Source organism: Sciurus vulgaris, assembly GCF_902686455.1.
Source record: "Sciurus vulgaris genome assembly, chromosome: X".
Classification (NCBI taxonomy): domain Eukaryota; kingdom Metazoa; phylum Chordata; class Mammalia; order Rodentia; family Sciuridae; genus Sciurus; species Sciurus vulgaris.
Window position 1 is genome coordinate 44,022,459 of NC_136471.1, and position 23,161 is coordinate 44,045,619.

At 34.6% G+C, this 23,161-nt stretch overlaps 1 protein-coding gene and 1 pseudogene across 5 annotated transcripts in view; one reads left to right on the top strand and one right to left on the bottom strand.

Annotated features, from left to right (window-relative positions):
* The window catches only part of RBM41 (RNA binding motif protein 41), a 69,178-nt gene that overhangs the window by 26,717 nt on the left and 19,300 nt on the right, over positions 1-23,161 (top strand). For all 4 annotated transcript variants that reach the window (XR_013761184.1, XR_013761185.1, XM_079124417.1 and 1 more), the window contains one exon: positions 10,360-10,763. Coding sequence is in view for 2 of the 4 variants with exons in the window: in XM_079124417.1 (XP_078980543.1) it covers positions 10,360-10,763 (404 nt within the window). In the remaining 2 variants the exon portion in view is untranslated. The remainder of the gene's footprint in view (positions 1-10,359; positions 10,764-23,161) is intronic.
* On the bottom strand, positions 817-1,639 carry LOC306651698 (eukaryotic translation initiation factor 1-like; annotated as a pseudogene). Its single transcript has one exon. The product of its transcript is annotated as a eukaryotic translation initiation factor 1-like (transcript).

A 23,161-nucleotide genomic window follows, 5' to 3' on the forward strand; every position in this document is an offset into this window, starting at 1 on the left:
AACTTAGCTCTATGTAAGTAGGGATTTTTTTTCTTTATGGCTTTTATTTTTATTATTTTAAACTGATAATTGAGTATTATGCAATAATGTTCAATACATGTATACATTATATAATATTTAAATCAAATTAAACATATTTATCTCCACATTTTTATCATTTGAAATGCACAGTTCTTAAGTGTTGTCAATAGTCACTATACTGTGTAATACTATTCCAGAACTTCTTGCACCTAATTGTAACTTAGTACTCTTTGATCAAACTTTTTTCATCAATGTCACTCCCCCTACAGTCCCTGGCTTCTTGAAATCATTATTCTACCCTCAACTTTAGGAAATCACCTTTTTTATATTCCACATGTGAGTGAGATCATGCAGTACTTGTCTTTCTGTGCCTCATTTCAACAATATAATGATTTCCAGTTCCATCCATGTTGTTGCAGACAATAGGCTTTCACTCTTTTTATGGTTGAATAATATCCATTTTATATGTTTATCACATTTCTTTATCCACTCATCAGTTGATGGACACTTAGGTATTTCCATTTCTTAGCTATTTCCATTTCTTAGCTATTATGAATACTGATGCAACATCCACATCAGTTGTTATTTGTTCCCTTGTCAAAAGTTTAACTGATATTAAACTGGCCTCATGTTCTGTTGTTCTGGACACCCCTTAGCTAGAATATGTCTACTCAAAAAGACCTTGGTGGCAAGCCAGATGTCATTATCACCTCACTGGAAGGAAGGTGTCCTTTGCGTTCTGCCCATCTGGTCAGGTTAGACACCAGGGGCTCTTTTTTCTTTTTCTTAAAAAAAAAAAAAAAAAAAAAAAAAAAACCACCAAAGGCTCCCTCTAGTGGTACAGCTGCCTTACCCCATCTTCCTGATCAGGTCATGGCACTCTTAGGATAGGGGCCTCTGCTGAGGGAGAGTTGAGAAGCTTCTGGTCAGACACAGCCATCTGATCTTGGGCCTCTGGGCTTTGCTGAAACATCACGTTATTGCTTTGTTTCAGAGTGGACACTGCCAGGTACCTACTGCTTGACCTCTCTTTAAATGAGGGACTTCAAGACTAGACAGCATGGCTCTTTTCAGTTTATTGCATGAAGAAGTTACACTAGTCCAAGTTAAAAGCGGACCCCAAATGGTTACATTATACAAGCTGTGAGGTTTTTAAAATTGTGACAAGGGACAGAAGGGAAATTCTACTCATTGCAAGGAAATCCTCACTTAAGCTTCAATGAGCCACAAGCACTTAAAACCCATGAGCCTTCAGCTGATCGTCCTTAACCAGTTCCAGTCTCTACCAGGAACTGGCATATGTTCTTTCACTGGTCACCCTGTAGCTGGATTACTTCTCCATATTCTGGATGCTCAATTACAGTACCATTGCAGGAAAATTTCTTCTTAAATGCCTTCACTAGTTTCTTTTCATCATAATCATCAGCGATCCCTTGGACCGTGGTAAGCGTCTTCCTACTGTTTCTCTGTTGAATTCTTAAATGGATATACTCCTCAGTGCCAGCAGGAAGCAGGTCATCACCCTTTCTTGCATCAGCAAAGGGGTCAAAAGAGTGGAGGTTCTGGATAGCAGACATACAATATGATTCCTTTTCCTTGGTGGAAACGGCCTGTGGAAGGTGGCTGCGGGAGAAGGCGGGCGGGGGGAAACAGAGTGTCGGAAAGCAAGGGGGCTAGAGGGGGAGGCTGCTGAGTCCTCGGTGGCTGCTTAGTGACTGGGGCCTGGGTTCTCTATTCTGTTCCATTGATCTATGTATCTGTATTTATGTTAGTACCATGCTGTTTTGATTACTACAGCTTTGTGGTATGTTTTGAATTCAAGTAACATAATGCCTCCTGCTTTGTTATTTTTATTTAAAATGGCTTGGCTATTCAAGGGTTTTTATGGTTTCATATAAATTTTAGAATCATTTTTTCTAGTTCTTTGAAGACTTTTTATTATGTCAAGATAACATCCTCATATGTCTAATTTGTTCAGCATTTTTATCATGAAGGAATGCTGAATTTTACCAAATGTTTTTTCTGCAACTATTGAGATGATTATATGGCTTTTAGTCATTCCTTCTTTTGCTACAGATTGTCAAATTTATTGATCTGCATGTATTGAACCATTCTTGCATCTCTGGGATAAATTCCACTTGATCATGTTGAATAACCTTTTAAATGCGTGGTTGGATTCTCTTGACTAGTATTTTGTTGAGGATTTTTGCATCTGGGTTCATCAAGGATATTGGCCTGTAGTCTCTTCATTGGTATGTCCTTATCTGGTTTTGTTATCTGGGTCACGCTGATTTACTCCATAAATTTGTCATTTCTTCTAGATTATCATATTTGTTAACATAAGTTGTTAATAATGAACTCTAATAATCATGTGTGTTTTTGAAGTGTCCGTTGTTTTCCTTTTCATTTCTGATTTTGTGTCTTCTCTCTCCTTTTCTTGAGTATGCTAGATGAAGTATTGTTTATTTTATCTTTTGGAAGAATCATTTGTTTAGTTGATCTCATTTTTTTAGTCTCCATTCATTTCTGTTGTGATCGATGTTATTTCTTCTACTAATTTTAGCTTTAGTGTCTTCTTGTTATCCTAGTTCCTCAAGATGCAGTGGTAGGTTTTTATCTGAGATCTTTCTACTTTATTGATGTTGGCATTGATGTTATAAACTTTCCTCTTAGTACTACTCTTACTGTATCCAATAGGTTTGGTGTGTAATATCTCCATTTTCAATTGTTTCAGTAATTTTTAAATTTCCTTCTTGATTTCTTCTTTGAACCATTGGTTACTCAAGAGTAAGTCATTAAATATCTATGAATTTATATAGCTTGCAGAGTTCTGCATTTTATTGATTTCTAACTTTGTTGCATTGTGCTCAGAAAAGATACTCAATATGATTTAAATTTTTTAAATTTCTTGAGACTTGTTTTGTAGCCTATCATATGATCTGTCATTGAATGTTCCATGTGCTAATGAGACAATGTGTAGTTAGGTAACCATTGGAAGAAATGCTCTGTAGATGTCTATCCGGTACATTTGGTATAGGGTAAAATATAACTGTTTCTTTGTTGATATTGTCTTTCTTTTTAAAGAAATGTTTTTATTTTATTTTGCAGGACTTTGTATAAGCTAGATGAGCTCTCTACCACTGAGAGAGCCCATTATGGATGATCTGTCCATTACTGGAAGTGGGGTGTTGAAGTCCTCAGTGATTAACATGTTGGAGTCCATCTCTCCCTTTCACTCTATTAATACCTGCTTTATATGTATGCGTGCTCTGATGTTTGATGCATGTATTTTTAGAATTATTTCCTCTTGCTGAATTGAACCCTTTATCATTATGTAATGACCATTGTTTCTTCTTATTGTAGTTAAAGTTGATTTTGTCTGATATTAGTATTGGCATTCCTGCTTATTGTTGCATCCATTTGCATGAAATATCTTATTCCAGCCCTTCACTGTCAGTCTATATATACCTTAGAGGTGAAATGAATTTCTTATAAGCAGCATATAGTTGAATCTTGTTTTTATTCCATTCAGTCATTCTGTGACTTTTAGAGCTTTTAATCCATTTACATTCATGATAATTGAATAAGATCTTATTACAACCATTTGTAACTTGTTTTCTAGCTTTGTTGTAGTTTGTTCCTTGCTTATTACTTTTAGCTTGTGTGCTACAGATTTTTGCTTTACGATGATTACCATGACATATACAGAAACATCTTTTGATTATAAGAAGCTATTTTGAAAGGATAGCAATTTGATACGATCATAAGGATAATTGAAGAAACAGATGAGTGAACAAAAGAACAAGATAATATTACTTATACTAAAATATAAGAATATACTCATAATAAAACTCTGCAGTTGTCTTCCATTCCTCTCCACATCTTGAATTTTATATCACTTAACATAATAATATACTTATTGTTTCCAGTCTTCATACTTAAGATATGAATTGTTTATGCCCCATGCTTACTGAATCAGAACATTCTGAATTTATTTGTATAATTACTCTTATCAGTAAGTTTTATGCCTTTCCATATTTCCCCCTTATTCATTAATGTTGGTTTCTTTCAATTTTAAGAACATTCTTTAACATTTCTCATAGAACAGGCATGATGAAGATACATTCTCTCACCTTCTGCTTGTCTGGGAAAGCCTTTGACCCTTCTTCATTTCTAAAGGATAGCTTTCTTGGGTACAGTATTCTTGGCTGAGTTCTTTTCCTTCAGTGCATTGAAAATCTCATACCACTCTCTTCTGCCCTATATGTTTTCTTCTGAGAAGTCTGCTATCACATGAATTGGGGCACCCCTCCCTATTTGTCATTTATTTCTTTGCTTTTGCAGCCTTGAGAATCTTTATCTTTTACCTGTGAGAGTGTGATTTTAAGATGTCTTTGGGTAGACTTGGTGGAGTTAAATGTGACTGGTGACCTTTGACTTTCCCATCCCTGGGTGTTTGTATCCTTCTCTTGGGAAGTTTTCTGCTATTATTTCTTTGAGTAAGCATTATCCTTTGGCTTTCTCAGTTTATTTCGAACCCAAATAACCTAAAAATTTGCTCTTTTAATACTGTCCTGAAATTCCCATAAACTTTCTTCATTCCTCTTCAGTCTCTTTTTTTTCCTCTTCCATCTATATATTTTTAAATAACCAGTCTTCAAGCTCAATGATTCTGTCTTCTATTTGTTCTGCCCTGCTGTTGATGCCTTCTATTATATTTTTAATTTTGCTATGTATATTTTTCAACCCAAGAGTTTCTGTTTTCTGGGTATGGTGGTACACACTGATAATCCCAGTGACTCAGGAGGCTGAGGCAGGAGGATTGCAAGTTTGAGGTCAGAATCAACAAAATAGTGAGGCTCTAACCAACTTAGCAGGACCATTTCTCAAAATATAAAATGAGCTGGGGATGTGGCTTAATGAATAACCACTCCTGGGTTCAATCTCCAGTACCAAAAAAAACCCCAAGAATTTCTGTTGGGTTTTTTTTTTTTTTTCAGTGCTGTGATCAAACCCAGGGCTTCATGCAATGCCAAGCAAGCACTCTACCACTGCGCTGCATCCCTGGCACTCAGTTTTGATTTTTTAAATTTCTTTCATCTCTCTATTAAGTTTCTCTGTTAGAGTATTGAAACATGCTCTGTTTTCTACAAACTCATTTAGTTTCCTTAAAACAGCTGTTTTATGTTCTCTATGTGAGAGTTTCCCATACTGAACACTGTCTGATCAGTTCCTGGTACCTTGTTTTGAGTAGTAGGTGAGGTCATGGTTTCCTAAGAGCCTTTGGTACTTGTTGGTGTACAATGATGTCTGGGCATTGGAAGGTCAGCTTTTATTCCAGTTTTCCTTTGTTTGTTCCTGTTTTTCCAGGAATTCTAAGTAGGCTGCTTCTTTTCTCTGATCCTACAGTCACTTCCACTCCTTCAACACTAGATGACTCCCAGATCCAGATTTGCCAGGAGTTTGCTCTTGGTGTGTTGTCATTGTTTCACTATTGGAGGAAAATCCAAGCCTAGGTGTATACCAAATACTCTGTTGCTGTATTGTTCAGAAACAAGAGAATACCTACAGAGAATGATCTGTCTCCATGAGCTTCTCCCTGGAGCCATTGTAGGCCCAGATTCCTCATACACACTGACCTGTGGTCAGACACTGCAGCATTCTTCCCAGCTCTGGGCAGTGTCACTGTGAATGAACTGCCCTGGGCACTTATGTCACTCTTAGGGCCACCAAAGCCACCAAACTGTGTCATACCCTGAGCCCACACTCCACCAAGATCAGCAGCACAACACTGGGTTAAGACCAAGGCCTTCACTTGTGTGGGTTACTTGTTGCTGAAGTAGATTCATGGCCTACGACTGCTGCAACCAGCCAAAGATGGTGCTAACTGGAATATAATTGCAATGGACAGGAGCCATGTGTCTTCCCCTGGTACTGGAGCTATGTCAAAGATTCCACCCTGAGGTAGGCCTATGGATGGGACCCATTAAGAGCTGCACAGTGTTAGGTTTCACCAGGCCAGTACTAAATTCTAAGCTGAGTTCTTACCCCAGCAAATGAAGTCTTGCACCAGGCTATGCTGCCCAAAGTTGGGGTTGTGGTAGTCAAGGGATTGGCCCTAAGCTGATGCAACGCTAGGTTGTGCCTGAGTCTCATACCCACATGGAACCGGGTTACACCAAGGCCCATGCCATAAGTCTTGCTGATGCAGTGTGAAACACAAGTCTGTCTCACGGGGAGTTCAGGTCTTTGCCTGGTGTTATGGCCGTTATAGAGCTCTGTCTATGAGTATTGGCCTGGTGATAGCTGTGCTGCCTGAGGTTGGGGGATGGGTGGTGAAGACATACCCTTGGCCACCAAGACTGGTACTAAGCTGAGTTGCATCTGAATTTCACTTCCACGGGGGTCTGAATAGACTTGGGAAGAGGATGGTTGTTCCTTAGGCTCACTCACTTCAAGGCTGAAACTGATACAGGCCAAAACTTGGGTCTGTCCTACAGGCAGGCAGATTTCCACCTGGTACCAGAACTGGTCTGGATATTCTGTTCTGTGGTCTCTTACATGTGTGCAGGGCCTTCTGTTTCTGCTGAGTGCTGGACCTCACCACAGTGTGTCTGACTCTGGGCTTCAGGAACAAGCCCTGAGCTAACTTTCATGTTCTGCTTCCTAGAGGGTGGGAGGTGCTCTCTACTCTGCCAGTGAGTTTAGAGGAGGGGTACTAGAAGCAGTCTCTTTACCACCTGGCCTAACACAGTTCCTGAAGCTATGTTCACAGGTCTCAATCTGGCAGTAGAGATTATGGGTTTTACTCAGCACTGGATTTCACCATGGAGGACCTGTGGTATTGGGTTTCAAGTCTCAGTCCTATGCTTAATTCTTTCTCCCTTTCCCAAATTGTAGGTGCCTCTCTCCAGGCTGGGCAGCTTGGAGTTTGTAGAGGGGTAGCAGAGCTATTCTTCCCTTCTGCCTTCCTCAATTAATCTTTTCATTTTTTATACTAAAAGCAGTTGTTATGGTCTTACCCCAGTTGCTTATCTCTTGTGCTAGTAGTTTGGTGCATGAATAGCTGTTCAACTTGGTGGGTGTATCTGTGGGGTAAAATTGCCAGAGGATCTTAATCAGCTACCATCTTGATCAGTAGTGACAGGGATCTTTATGTATTGCTGTATCCCAAAACCCAAAATATTTCCTGGCACCTCATGGTCATTGAACAAGTATTTTTGAGTGTATACATTAGTATATTCATTTGATTCCAGTTGCTCTCTAACCTCACGGACATGTATTATTGGCATTCTTTTCCAATGTCAGTTTTCCCTATGTATCTCATTCCCTTCTAAATTTTCATTTCCCTGAATTATAATATGGTTGAGCACTTTTGCAAACATTTACAGACTATGCATACTTCCTCTTTCGTGGGATACCTCTTCAGTCTTTCACTCATTTTCTTAATGGTTGTTGTATTTTCCTTATTGATATTTAGGACATTTTTATTTACCTGGATTCAAGTTTTTAGTTATTTGTGTAGTAAATAACTTTTTAAAATTCTTTGGCTTTTCTGTCTCTTTATGGCATCTTTTTGATGAACAAAAGTTTCTAAATTTTAACAGTTGAATTTATTAATCTTTTCTTTAATTGTTAGTGCTTTTTGTGTCATAAGAAATATTTCCATAAATACTCTTATGCCTTGCTGGTGGAACTACAGAATAGTATAACTCCTACAGAGCAAAATCCAATAATATATAGGAAAATTACATACACATTTATCCTTTGTTTCGGCAATTTTACTTCTTAGAATCTATTTCAAAGATATTCTGGAAAAGTACCAAATCCCATATACACAAAGCTATTGTTTCAGGACATTATTCATAACAGCATAAGACTGGATATAAAGCCATTATATATCAGGGGAACAGTTGAATAAACTATTGTACATCCACACAATGGAATACTGTACAACTACAAGAAGGAAGAAGAGCCCTATGCATTAATATGGAATTACTTCTAGGGTGTATTGTTAAGAACACAAAAGTTGTAGGACAGTGTTTATAATAAGTTACCTTTATGAAGGAGAAGGGTATAACTAATGAATTTTATGTGTGTGTATGTTTGTGTGTGTGTGCTTATTTGTTTATATTTTTAAAAAAGAAACAATGGAACCATAAGCCAAACTTAATAAGAAATATTATTTATGGGGAAGGAAGGGAATGGGATGAAGGGGACAGAGATGGAAGTGACACATCTGTGAAGGTACTGTATAACAGTTTTCACTTTTGATCCGTGTAAATGTTTTACATATTTTAAAAATGTAATTACAAAAGGACAAAGGGCTAGGGGGATGTAACTCATAGTAGAGTGCCTGCTTAGCATGCACAAGGCAAGGCCCTGGGTTCAGTCCCCAGTACCACACACACAAAAAGTGGGGAGGGGAATAAATTCATAAAATTCAAAAACAACTTAAACCTAATTATCCTAATGATAAGGCTGTAGCATAACCACACAGAGAAAACAATTACTTCAAATGACTTTAATACCTGTATATTCCTAAGAGGTTTAATCTAAAGGCAAAGTAACTGCAAAGAAACTGTATTCAGTAGTTTTATTGTTGATAGTGATATTAGTACTGTATTTGAAATTTTAAAATTCTGTAAGTATATTGTTGTAGGAAGACATTAAATAATTTTGATATTGTTAAAATCTAATATCTGAAGCATGTAAGACATGTCTAAAATCAAAAAGTTTAAATAAAGTCCTTGTAATCTTAAATTTGAATTAGAATTACTTATATGAACTCAAGTTCTATTTTTCTTTTAAAAATGTGTTAATTTTGCCCACTAAATAGACCTGCAAGCAGCAACTCAATAGCAATGAACACAGGTAGCAACATACCCTGGTTTCTAAATACCACTTCTCATTGAAAGGAACCAGGGGTCAAGTTATTACAGGTTTGGATTAAGAAATGTACAAGATAAGCTTGGGCTGTCTTACTGTGCCAGAAAATCAGGAGGCAATACAGGAGCTGATTTGCAGGAACTCCCATTGGTCTTAAGTAGGATAATTTGACTACTAAAAAGAATAGTGACTATTTAAATAAAGTTTATAATTATACTAAAAGTAACCATTGACAACTATTAGACATTTCTAAGATAGTTTCATAATTGATAAATAATGAGAATTGAGCATTTATCCTTCCTATATGAACTATATTTAGGGAAACCAAATAGTTGATGATGATAAGTTGAATATAGAATTCCAGATAATAAACACAAAAGCAGTAATAGAATTAGGAAAGCCCCATTTTGCAACTCTTAATAAATTAATAGATCTAGGCAGTAGTCATCAATGGATATAAAACTCATTAGGTAAAAGGTGAATGTAAGAACTTCATAATGGAGGTATATGACTAACACTATCTAAATCCACTGATTAAGTTCAGCATGACTAAAATTGGAGCCACCAAACATTATGTGCCTTATGATGTAATGAAATAGAAAGGACACATCTATCTGTAAGAGATTCTTGCCTAAGGAATACTGAACATAAACCTAATCAAACATTGAGATCAGCACTGTTCAGTGCAATGTTCTCTTATTATGTAAATGGTCTTTGTCTATTATGTCTAATATAGTATACACTAGCCACACTGTAGCTATTGAACATTTGAAATGTGCTCAGTTTCACTGAGGAATTGGTACTAAAAACTTAAATAGACGCATGTGGCCAGTGGCTCCTGTATTACATAGCATACTTCTAGATTTAACTGCCCAGAAATAGAGGAACTTGAGGAACAAGTGAACACCATCAGGAAACTTACATTTGTTCACAGAACAAATAGAATTTCTCTACTAAATTAATGAAAGGAATAGAAAATAAGCTAGAGAGATGGAAAGGAAGGAGCACTGTTTTAGAAAGAGATTTAAGAGTTATAACATCCAAAGACTGATTTAGATCCTGAATTAAATAACCAAGTACAAAAAAAAATCTTTGAAATAATCAAGGAAATTTACATATGAACTCAGTATTTGATGATAATGAGGAATTGTTTCAATTTAGTTAAGTGTAATAATGCCATACTCATTATATTTTTCAAACATCAGTTAGAGGTGCATATACTTGCATGTTCCTGAGAGTCCTAGGTGCCTCACTTGCCTGGCCATCATTCTGGCCTTGCTTGAGATGCACTGTAATAAGATATAGTTATATACCATTGTCATTTCTCACAGGTTGTAAAGACTTTCCCAGCAGAATTTCTGTATTGGAGATCCATGTTTTAATTTTTGTTTGTTAAAGATTGTGCTGGTAGGCTTTGTAGAACTTCCCTATCTCTTTGTCTTGATCCAGATGAACCCCAAAAGAAGAACAAAGGTGATCCCATGAACAACCTGGAATGTTTTTACCAAGAGATGATAATGAAAAAACGTCTTGAAGAGTTCCAACTTATGAGAGGTGAACCCTTTGCTTCCCACTCACTGGTCTCAGCCACATCAGTGGGTGATAGTGACACAGCTGAGAACCCGTCATTACTCCAGGACAAGGGAAAACAGGCAGCACAGGGTAAAGGTCCCAGTCTCCATGTGACAAAAGTTATTGATTTTTCACCTGAGCAGTGTTGGACTGGGCCTAAGAAGCTGACGCAGCCAATAGAATTTGTCCCAGAAGATGAGATCCAGAGAAATCGTTTGTCAGAGGAAGAGATCCGAGAAATTCCTATGTTTTCTTCATATAATCCAGGGGAACCAAACAAGGTATAGGCCAAACCAAGAAAAACAACATGGGTTGTTTTCATTTTTATTTACCTCTTCCAAAATAATATTTTAAAATTAGGTTTGATTATATCAAAGATCATGACATAGGCATAGTGATTGTGTTTATCCTTGACCTTGACTATTCATTCTCTGCATAGTATATAAGTAGCATATTTCCCATGATGTTCTTTACGCTTCTCTTAGGTCCTAAACTACCCTTAGAATTTTAACAAAATCTTTATGACATGCTAGTCCTGCCCATTAGAAGCCCTTAATTGAAGGAAAAGTAACCTCTAATTTGCTAGACTAGTAATAATCAAGTATTATTCATAGGACCACCATAACTGGTAGCCATGATGCTTCTGGAATTAGTCAATAATAATTGACCACCTGGTTGTAAGTAGAGTTAACTGTTGGTTAACATGTGAGTTTTCCAGAATGCTCTGCCTGACTTCCATGTGACAAATGACTTAAGTTTCTTTAAGAGAAGAAGCAAAATGAAAACATAGATCCTCTGAGCTTTGAGAAATTGGCAACAAATTAACATTATGTATTATCCTTGTTTTACAGATCAAATCATTATTTCATGTCCATGGTATGTATATGTAATATCTGAAATGGAAAACTCATTACCATGTTATCCAATAAGACAACACAAGCCCTTAAAGGATTACTATACTGTGTCTAATTCAAGATATAAAACAAAAGAATAATGCCAGTTTCTGACTGTTCCTGATTTTTTTTTAAAGCCATTGTGGATGAGGGACATTAAAGTACTTTTGTTTTAGTGTTTGAATTCCTAATGTTTTTGCTATTTGTTCAAGGGTAGCTTGATTTTTATTTAATTTATTAAAGGTCATATAAAATAATATAGCAAACACCTGTGTACCTAGCAGCCATATTTATCAAGTCTTAATAGTTTCCATATTTTGTTAATCAAAAAAACTGAAGCATTATAGATACACCTGAAGACTTCCATGTATCCCTTACCAATCCCATTCACCTTTCCAGATAATTACTATCCTGAATTTGCTATTTCCATTCCTGTGAACATTCTTATGTCTTTGTTATGTATCTATATATAGATGGTTTCTGACTTATGATGGCTCAACTTATGATTTTTGACATTAAGACTATGTGAAAGCAGTGGGCATTCAATAGAAACTGTACTTTGAATTTTGAGTTTTGTTTTTTCCCCTAAGCTATTGATATATAGTACAGTACCCTCTTGTGATGCTGGGCAGTCACAGCAAGCTGCAGCACCGTCAACCATGCAATCATAAGGGGAAACAACTGATTACTCTACAGTGAACTGTTTTGCTAAGTTATAATGTTCCACAGTTTACGTATATTGAATGCATCTTTAAATTAAGATATTTTCAACTTACAATGGGTTTATTGGTACATAACCCCATTGTAAGTCAAAGAACATCTGTATTCATGCACAACATATAGTTTTATATATTTTAAGACTACATAGACAAAGTCATACACTATATATCTTTATATATCTTGTTTTTTGACTCAATATGTGCAATGTTTTTCAAATTTATTTCTAATGATACGAGGAATGATTTAGTATTACATTGTAGAAATATACTAAAATTCATTTATCCATTTTCCTGACAATTTGTCCATTTGATTAGTTTGCTATTACAGATAGTTCTGTAAAAAATGTTGTGCATCTCTCATTTTACATATGCAAGAGATTCTCAGTGACAGTGTTTTTCAAACTTAGATTAAAATTAGTAGGTTACGATCAATTTCTTTTTTAAATCAAGTAAAATATAATGCAAAATAACAAAATATGACCCATGCCATTAGAATAATTTCTTAAAACAATTTCTTAAACAGATTCTTAAACAAAATATGACCTATGCAGTTAGAATAATTTCTTAAAACTTTTATTTTGTTGTGTGTGTGTGTGTTCTTAGAGAGAAATAATGAGAGCAAGCAAGAGGGAGAGAGGTAGAGATGTGTGTGAGCCATGATGTAAAATAAGGTTCTTCCTGTAGCTCTCAGTCAAAAAAGTTGCACAAGTGTCACTCAGTTGCAGTGGTTCTCACGTTGTTGGTGTGCATCAGAATCACCTAAAGGACTTACTAAAACACAGATTGCTGGCTTCACCCCCAGAATTTTTGACTCAATAGCTCTGGCATGAAAATTTATATTTCCAACAAGTTCCCAGGAGATATTGATGCTGCTGGTCTGAGAGTGACATTTTAAGAGTTACTGTTCTACATTATTACCTAGGAGTGGAATTACTATAATACAGGATATGCATATCTTCAAGCAGGATTTCAGAGATTCCCCTTCACATCTTTGCAAAGACTTTATAGTATTAGACTTTTAATTTTGCTAGGCTACTAGGTTTGAAATGATATCTCATTATTTTAATTTGCATGTTCCTGATTTCCAGTGAAGTTTTACTTTTATTCATACATTAGACCTTCATCAACCCTCTGAGTTAGCTTTTCCATTCTTTTGCCCATCCTTTGTTCATTTTTCCATATTTATTTATAGGGATTATTTTAAAATTCTAGACACAAATACTTGATTTAGTAAATATCTTCTCGCAGTAAGTAGCTTACCTTTTTGATATTGTTTGTGGTGTCTTTTGTTGACTTTCATTTTAATGTTATCTAATTATTGTTATTTTTTTCTGTTGCTTTGTGCTTTTTCTGAGTCATTTTAAGGAAACTCTTCTCTACAAATCAGTGAGAAACACACAGCCTATTAAAAATGGGCAGAATATATAAACAGGCAATTAACAGAGGGGAAAATTGAGTGGCCAATAAATTTAAGAAGACTCATTAGTAATCAAGAAAATGCAAAATAAAATGATGGGCTGTGGTTGTAGCTTATGGTAGAGTGCTTGTCTAGCATGTGTGAGGCACTGGGTTCAATCCTCAGCACTGCATAAAAATAAACAAAGGTATACAAAAATGATAAATACCATTTAATAGTATATTGGCATACACTTTAAAGACATGAAAATTCCACATGTTGGTGAACATGTGGAATAAGAATTCTGAAATACCATTGACAGAATATAAATGTGTACACCCCCTTTCAAAAACACCAAGACAATATGTCAAAATACACTCTACTGTTGTATATATCTAAAAAGAACGACAAGAATGACAAAAGAACACCATGACAATAACTAGTAAAATTGAAGACACTCCAACACTATCAGTCAGCAGTCATACTTCTAGGCCATCTATTGTAGAAAAACTCTTGCACATGAACAATAGATTTCACAAGGGTACTTATAGCATCATTTACAAATAACATACATGCTCATCATTTGGACAATGGATTAAGAGGGTATATTCACAAAATGAATACTATACAATAGAGAATTAATAAAATAGAATTACAGGAAACTTACAAAAAAATGTTAGACTCTTGCAAGAAGAAATAGCTTAATGAACTAAAAATCAATCACTTCTCCTGGACTCATCAGAAAATCAGTCATAGGGCAAAACTATGACTCTGAAATCTAGGGAGACAGACAATTATAGGAAATCACATCCCATATCTGCTTATAGGAATAGAAGACACTGGAACCATAAACTGATAGGAACAGATAAGCAATAACTGACAAATTACTGGAGGTAGAATACAGAGTATTGTGGGAGTGATAAATCCCTGGCAATTGAAATCTAAAGTGATCCCCATGTTTTAATGACTTTTACTTCCAGTGGTCCTATAGACTAACTCCTATTACTTGATAATTCATATCTGGCTTTCCAGCCCCCTTCTCCCCACAAATTATAAAGCATGCTTAAAGAAATATCACATACTTGAGGAGATAAAATAAGTATGCAAACCAAACTCAGATACGACACAAGTTTTTTAAAAATATTTTTAAGTTGTAGATGGACACAATACCTTTATTTATTTTTATGTGTTGCTCAGGGGATAGAACCCAGTGCCTCACATATGCTAGCGGAGTGTTCTACCACCGAGCCACAATCCCAGCCCTGACACAGGTTTTTGAATTAGCAGATATAAAATTTAAAATATCTATGATTAGTATAGTAAGGAATCTATTTGCAAAACTAGAGAGTATGCAAGAGCAGATGACTAATGGAAGTAGAAAGGTAGAAACTCAAAGAATCAAAAGGGGGTGCTAGAAATAAAACACTGCAACTAAAATGAAGAGCCCTTTGATAGACTCATGAGTAGGTTGAAAATGAGAAAGGAAAGAAACAGTAAGCTTGCAGACATGGGCAGTAGAAACTGCCCAAGCTGGATTACAAAGGAAAAAAAGAATAGAACAAATGGAACACAATATGTAAGAACTGTGGGACGATTCCAAAAGGAGTAGCATATGCCTCATTGGAATGCCAAGAGAAAAAGAGAAAAATAAAGAGAAAATTTTGGAGTCATAATGACTGAAAATTTTCTGAAACTAATGGCAGACAGTAAACCACAAATCCAGGAAATTAGAAAACATCAGGCAGGATAAATATCAAAAACTACTCCTAAGCATAACTTGTTCAAACTACAGAAAACCAAAGACAGAAAAGAAAGTTTCAAAAGAGCCAGAGAAAATAAACTTTTTACCTATATAGGAACAAAGGTTAGAATTTTATAAGACTTCTCATCAGGCAAGAAATATTAGTATTGAGAGGGGTGGAATACTCACCCACCTAGAATTCTGTATCCAGAAAAATGAACCTTCAAAAGTGAAGGAAAATTACTAAAGAATTTCTCAGACAAAAACAGGGAATTTGTCACCAAAAAATATTCTCCAAAGAGAAGGAAAATGGTACAAATCAATAACTCATATCTGCATAAAGAAAGAGCATAAGAGAAGGAATACATGAAAGTTAAATAAAATCTTTTTATTTTCTCATTTTAAAAGTACATAATTAACTTTTCAAAGTAATTATAACAATGTTTTGGATGATTTTAGCATATGGATAAAGTGAGATGAATAACAGCAATATAAGGGATAGTGAGGAAGAATGCAATATGTGTGTATGTATGTATATGTGTGTATCATATATGTGTTTGTGTATGTGTGTGTTTAAAAATCTTAACCTCCATTTATAATTAAAAACTCAGCAAACCAGGGTAGAGGAGAACATCCTCAAGTTGATAAAGAATATCTATAATACTTGTAGATAATATCATTAATAATGAGAAACTTAATGTTTTCTCCTTTCTCTCAGGAAGGAGGCAAGAATGTTTCCACTCTCCACCTCTTTTTGACATTGTATAGGAAACACTAGCTAGTGAAATAAGACAAAAAAATTTTAAATGTGTGGATTGGCAAAGGAAAAAATAAAACTGACTTTACACACAGGCAACATCTCTTATCTGTAGAAAATCAAAGAATTGACAAAAACTTGAAACTGGTAAGTGAATATTGGTTGGAAGATGCAGGTTTATATACAAAAGTCAATTGTTTTCCTATGTAACAGAAATTAATAATTGGAATTTGATATTTAAAAACAACACTTTATAATAGCACCAAAAAGAATGAAAGACTTAGGTATAAATTTGACAGAATATATATAGAATTTATATGCAGAAAAGTGTAAAACTCTGAAAAAATTTTAAAAGATCAAAGTAAATGCAGAGGTATTTAACATTCACAGATTAAAAGACTAGTATAGTTAATATATCCATTTTTTCCAAATTAATCTATAGATTCCACACAGTTCCATCAAAATCCTGGCAAGCTGTTTTGTGGACATTAACAAACTGATTCTAATTTTTTTTTATGACAATACAAAAGATCAAGAATATCCAACACAATGCTAAAAAAACAAAAACCAAGTTGGAGGATAGACATTATGTAATGACTTACAAGACTTACTGTAAATCAGAGGAGCAGAATAGAGATCCCCAAAATTAAACCCTCACAAGGGTAGTGAACTGATCTTTGTCAAAGATAATTAAATGGAAAAAGGAAAGTCTTTTCAACAAATGGTGCCAGAACAACTGGATATTCACGTGCAATAAATAAAGAGACATAAACCTTTCAACCTTAATGAAAATTAATTCAAAATGGGCCATAGACCTAAATGTAGAACACAATATTACAAAACTTCTAGAAGTAAACAGCAGCAAATCTAAGTGACTTTTTGCTTGGAAATGCATTTTAAGGTATTACACCAAAAACACAATTTATGTAAGAAAAAATAGGTAAATTTACTTTATTCAAATTATAGACTTGTACATGAAAGATACTTAAGAGTATCAAGACATGTGACAGACTAGATGAAAATATTTGCAAAACACGTCTAATAAATGACTTGTATCCAAAATATGCACTAAAATCCTAAAATTCAACAGTAATAAAATGAACAACTCAACTTATAAATGGGCAAAAGATAAAGACACCTCATCAAAGAAGATACATACATGGCAAATAGGCCCATGAAAAGAAGCTCATCAGAATATGTCATCAAGAAATTGCGAAAGAACAATAGATAATCATTACACACCTACTATAATGGTTAAAATAGACATTAAAACTAACAATACCAAATCCTGTTCATTGCTGGTGGGATTGTAAAATTGTACAACGTCTTAGAAAGATGATTTGGCAGTCTCTTATAAAACAAATCATTGTTTTATCATATTACCCTGCACTCCTAGTATTTATCCAGTAGATTTGAAAATAAAACCCTATGTGTACACAAAAACTGGCTTATTAAAAGCTTTATTCTTAATTTCCAAAAACTAGAAGCAATCCAGATGTTCTCCAATAGGTGAATGGATACAGTCACCTATGGTACATCTATACAGTGGAATGTAATCCAGCACTAAAAAAGAAATGTACTGTCAAGACACGTAGACATAGAAGAAGTTTAGATGCATATCAATAAATGAAAGAAACTAGCTTAGAAAGACTATATACATTGTATGATTTCATTATATGATATTCTGGAAAGTACAAAACTCTAGAGGCACCAAAGTGATAAGTGAGTGCCAAGAGTTTAAGGAGAAAGGGGAAGCAGTATGTGAAGCATGGGGGATTTCTAGTGGAGTAAAATTATTGTGCATGATACACTATGGTGGAGGCAAAACATGCACTTGCCAAAACTCCTAAAACTGTAGAGTATAAAGAGTGATTCTTAATGTGTACAAGTATTTAAAAATTATTTTGGAGTTTGAGGTATCTCAGGAAAAATGCAGACTGTGAAAAGATAATCTAATTGTATTACATATGTGTGAAACAACCTTATTGAAGGGTTGGGGGAAAGGGTGCTGACCTGAGTATCTTGGGAAATGTAGTCTGGAAACCTGAAGGCAAACAGAACTGCACATAAGCATTGTAACCTAGTTAATAAGATCCAGTCGGAGCACTTATTAGCAATGCTGATGCTGTTACATGCATAATTGAGTGGAACAATTAAGTAAATGGATGAGAGATGGTGGGAGCCAGGTTTTTCACTTTGAAATTTACAGATAAGTGAAGGGAGGATGCTAGAATGATCCATGTGGTAATGGTTTTATTGTTTGGGACATCAATATGAACTGTCATTTAACTTAATATAGATATTGATAGTTATATACGGAAATATTTATATGTATATAGAGAGTTATATAAACACATATTTTTGCTCTGTGGGCCAAGCAAGCCCAACTGAAAGGACACTGCAGTAGCAGTGAGCTTTCTCAGAATTACTATTGGCTTTTAAGATCATTCTCTAATAAAAGGAACCAAGAATCCTTGGAGAGATGGCTGCTCCTAGTACTCGGGCAAGAAGTATACAGGATGAGTCTTGTGCATCTTGTAGTGTCAGAAAGTAAAGAAGTACTAAAAAGAACAACAGCATAAAACCCTTGCTGGGGAGTACATCAAAGGAATGCAGAAGCCTATTAAAGAACTTCCCATGATCAAAGCTAGAACTATTTGTGCAACAAAGTAAATTAATGTTGTATAATAATTCAAAGTATAAAATATCCATGAGTTCAAGTGATAAAAATAAGTGATTGAGAAAATAAATTAAATGGAGGTGATGAGATCAATCTCTTGTGAAAAGAAATTTCAAATAATTTACGCAAATACTTTACCTCCAGTAGGGGTATCATAACTACTTACTACTTAGTTTTTAATTTCTCATAGCAACTTGTTTCCAAAGAATACAATATAAAAAGTCAGAAAATGTAATTTTATAATGGATAAATCTGACAAACACTTCCTTAGCCACTTGACATTTATGACATCAACAATCATATATCAGTGTTGATAGTATGTGTGCCTGATAGGTGAACAAAACTGTACTTTTCCTCTGTTGTCTTCCTCCCAATAACTCATAAGTCTAGTCTAACAATGAAAAAAAAAAAACAGAAAAATTCTATAGTGGGGCATCCTATAAAATAGCAGTTCTCCCTCAAACTATCAAAATCATTATAACACAAGAAAAATCTGAAAAACTGACAGAGCCAAGAGGAGCATCAATTCATTTGACTTGATCAACTATATGAGATCCTGAAACAGGAAATGACATTTACATATAAATGAAGGAAATCCAAATAAACTATGGACTTTCTTTAATCATAATGTATCAATGCTAGTTTGTTAATTATAACAAATGTAACATACTAATGTAAGATTAATAGTAGGGGAAACTGGGTGTGGGGTATATGGGAGCTTTCTATTATCTTTTCAATTTTTCTGTTAATCTAGAACTGTTCTAAAACTGACTTTTATATGGATTCTTTAAAAGGTAGCTGCAGAAAATGCATACAATATAATGTCATTTATACTGTATGTTAAAGTTCAAAACAAACAAAACAATACATTGTATAGGCATACCAGGAATAACTTCATCCTCTATTATTGCTTGGAGATTTTCTTTTTGTTTCACAGGTATGTTTATCTTGTTTTGGAGCCTAGCAGTATCTTTGGAATATCATATATATGTAAATATATGCACACACATATCAATATGTATGCATGTTGTGGCTATGCACATACATGCACACATGTATATAGGTATGTATTTGTGTATATGTATATTTTGTAGTGCGGAGCATGCATCCAAGCAAGAACTGACAGAGCTACATAGACCAGAAGCCCTTTTTTTTTTTTTAATTTTCATGTCAAGGGGAACATACTTAGTACGGATCTTTCCTAATGGGAGAGAAACTTGGAGTATGTTTTCACATACTTCTTTCTGTAGTTATTTAATTTGGTGATGCCAAATAAGTATAAGTATTTGAAAGCCAATATGTAAGTTCACCTGAAATTATTGAAATGAATCACAAGTCAATTATTCTATGGCCTTACCTTTAAGATACAAACATAAATGCTAAATGTTAACATCCAGGTATTTAAATTTTTCAGACAAAATGTCCAGTTCCTTGACCCATTTATTTATTGGGTTCTTTGTATTTTGGATGTAAACTTTTGTAAGTTCTTTATTAATTTTGAAGATTAGTGCTCTCTCTGAAATGCATGTGGAAGAGATTTTCTCCCACTCTGTAGGTTCTCTTTTCACATTATTTATTGTATCCTTTGCTGAGAAAAAGCTTTTTAGTTTTAATCCATCCCACTTACTGATTCTTGCTTTGATTTCTTATGCTTTGGGAATCTTGTTAAGGAAGTCTGGTCCTAAGCCAACATGATGAAGATTCAGGCCTACTTTTTCTTCTATTTGGTGCAGAGTCTCTGGTCTAATTCCTAAGTCCTTGATCCATTTTGAGTTGAGTTTTGTGCAGGGTGAGAGATAGAAGTTTAATTTCATTTTACCTGCATATGGATTTCCAGTTTTCCCAGTACCATTTGTTGAATAGACTATCTTTTCTCCATTGTATGCTTTTGGCTCCTTTGTCTAGTATGAGGTAACTGTACTTTTGTGGGTTTGTCTCTGTGTCTTCTATTGAGTACCATTGGTCTGCCTATTTTGGTGCCAGTACCATGCCATTTACATGCCGTTCACTTTACAGAAGATGTACAGGCGATTAACAAATATATGAGGAAGTGTTCAACATCTCTAGTAATTAGAGAAATGCAAATTAAAGCTACTCTAAAATTTCATCTTAATTAGAATGGCTGTTATCAAGAAACAAACAGTAATAGGTGTTGGCATGGATGTGGGGAAATAGGTACACTTTTACATTGCTGGTGGAGTTGCAAACTGGTGCAGCCACTCTGGAATGGACCCACCTTTTGACCCAGTTATCCCACTCTTGTTTATAACCAGAAGACTTAAAATTAGCATACTGCAGTGACGCAGCCACATCAATGTTTATAGCAGCTCAGTTCACAATAGCTAGATTGTGGAACCAACATAGATGCCCTTAAACAGATGAATGGATAAAGAAACTGGTATATATACACAACAGAATATTATTCAGCAATAAAGAATAATAATATTATGGCATTTGCAGGTAAATAGTTGGAGTTGGAGAATACCATGCTAAGTGAAATTAAATCAATCCCAAAAAAACCAAAGGCCAAATGTTTTCCCTGATAAGTAAATCATAATACATAATGGGGGTAGGGAGGATGGGAAGTGAGAGAAGGAGGAACTTTAGATTAAGTAGAGGGAAATGAGAGGGAGGAGGGGATGGGGGTATATGAAAGGTGGTAGAATGAGACAGACATCATTACCCTACCCTATGTATATGTATGATTATAGGAATGGTATGAATCTATATCATGCACAACCATAGAAACAAAAAGTTGTATCCTATTTATAATGAATCAAAATGCAGTCTATAAAAATCAAAAAAATCCAAAAAATTTCAGATAAAGATTCCGCTTGTTAGCATTATTTAATATGTTTATTCATATATATTTATTCATACATTTTAGTGGTTATATCATGTAAGTTGTTTCCCTTTTTAGCTATTTGCTTTTACTGTTCCTGTCTGAATTCTTCCTTATTCCTTTAATCTTAAAAAAGGGTATAATTAATGGTAAATATATAAAATATTTTTTCTCCATCTTCTTTTTATTGGGTTTAAAGACACAATGAATCTACCCTTTTAACAAATTTTAAGTGTCTAATACAGTATTGTTAATTATAAGCATAATGTCATGCAACAAATCTAGAAAACTTTTTTATCTTGCATTAATGAAACTTTATATCCATTGTGCTCAACTCCTCATTTCCCCCTTCTATCTCCTAGCAACCACCATTCTGTTTTCTACTCTGAGTTTGACTACTTTTTGTACTTTATAAAAGTAGAATCAGGCAATATTTTTCCATCTGTGAGGGGCTTAGTTCTCTTAACATATAATCCTTAAGGTTTGTTTGTGTTATAGCATATGACAGGGTTTTCTTATTTTTAAGGCTGAAAAATACTCCATTGTATGTATATGCCACTTTTTCCTTATCCATTTTTCAGTGAACATTGAGATTATACCCACCTCTTGGCTATTGTGAATACAGCAGCAGTGAACATGGGAGTGTGTATATCTATTTGAGATCCTGATTTCAACTCCTTTGCATAAATAAGAAGAAATGGGATTGTTGGATTATATGATAGTTATATTTTTTGTTTTTCAGAGGAACTTCCATATTGTTCTCTACTGCAGGTGCACTATCTTATATTCCCTTCAACAGTGTGCAAGGGTTCCACTTTCTCTATATCCTTCCCAGCACTTACTATTCTGTAGGTTTTTTAAAGTAGTGACCATCTCAATAGGTGTAAGGTGATAACCTCCTTGTAGTTTTGATTTGCATATCTATGGTGATTAATAATATTGAGAATCTTTTCATATATCCATTAGTCATTTTATGTCTTCTTTAGAGAATATGTTTTTAAGTATTTTGCCCATATTTATTTGTGTTATTTTGTTTTATGCTATTGAGTTGCAGGAGTTCCTTATATATATTGGATTTTAACCCCTTGTATGTTTAGCAAATATATTTTCCTATCTAATAGACTGCTTTTTCACTCTATTGTTTCCTTTGCTTTGCAGGACTTTTTTCTTATTTTTTTTAGTTGTTGATGGACCTTTATTTTTACTTTATTTGATTTATTTATATGTGGTGCTGAGGATCAAACCCAGTGCCTCACACATGCCAGGCAAGCACTCTACCAATGAACCATAACCCCAGCCCCTTGCAGAACTGTTTTAGTTTGATATAGTTCTACTTGTCTGTTTTTGCTTTTGCTGCATCATATTGAAATCACTGCTAAGATAAGTGTTAGGAAGTTTTTACTTTCTGGGTTTTTTTCTAGGAATTTTATAATTTTCTGGTGTTACATTTACATATTTAATCCATTTTGACTTGATTATATGGTATAAGGAACTTATTTTATAAATTTGCATATGAATATCTAGTTTTCTTTACATTTTGTTGAAAAAACTATATTTGCCTCAATTTATGTTCTTGGCATACTTGTTGAAGATCAGTTTACTATAGATGCAGAAATTTCTAGGTTCTCTATTCTGTTCCATCGGTCTATAG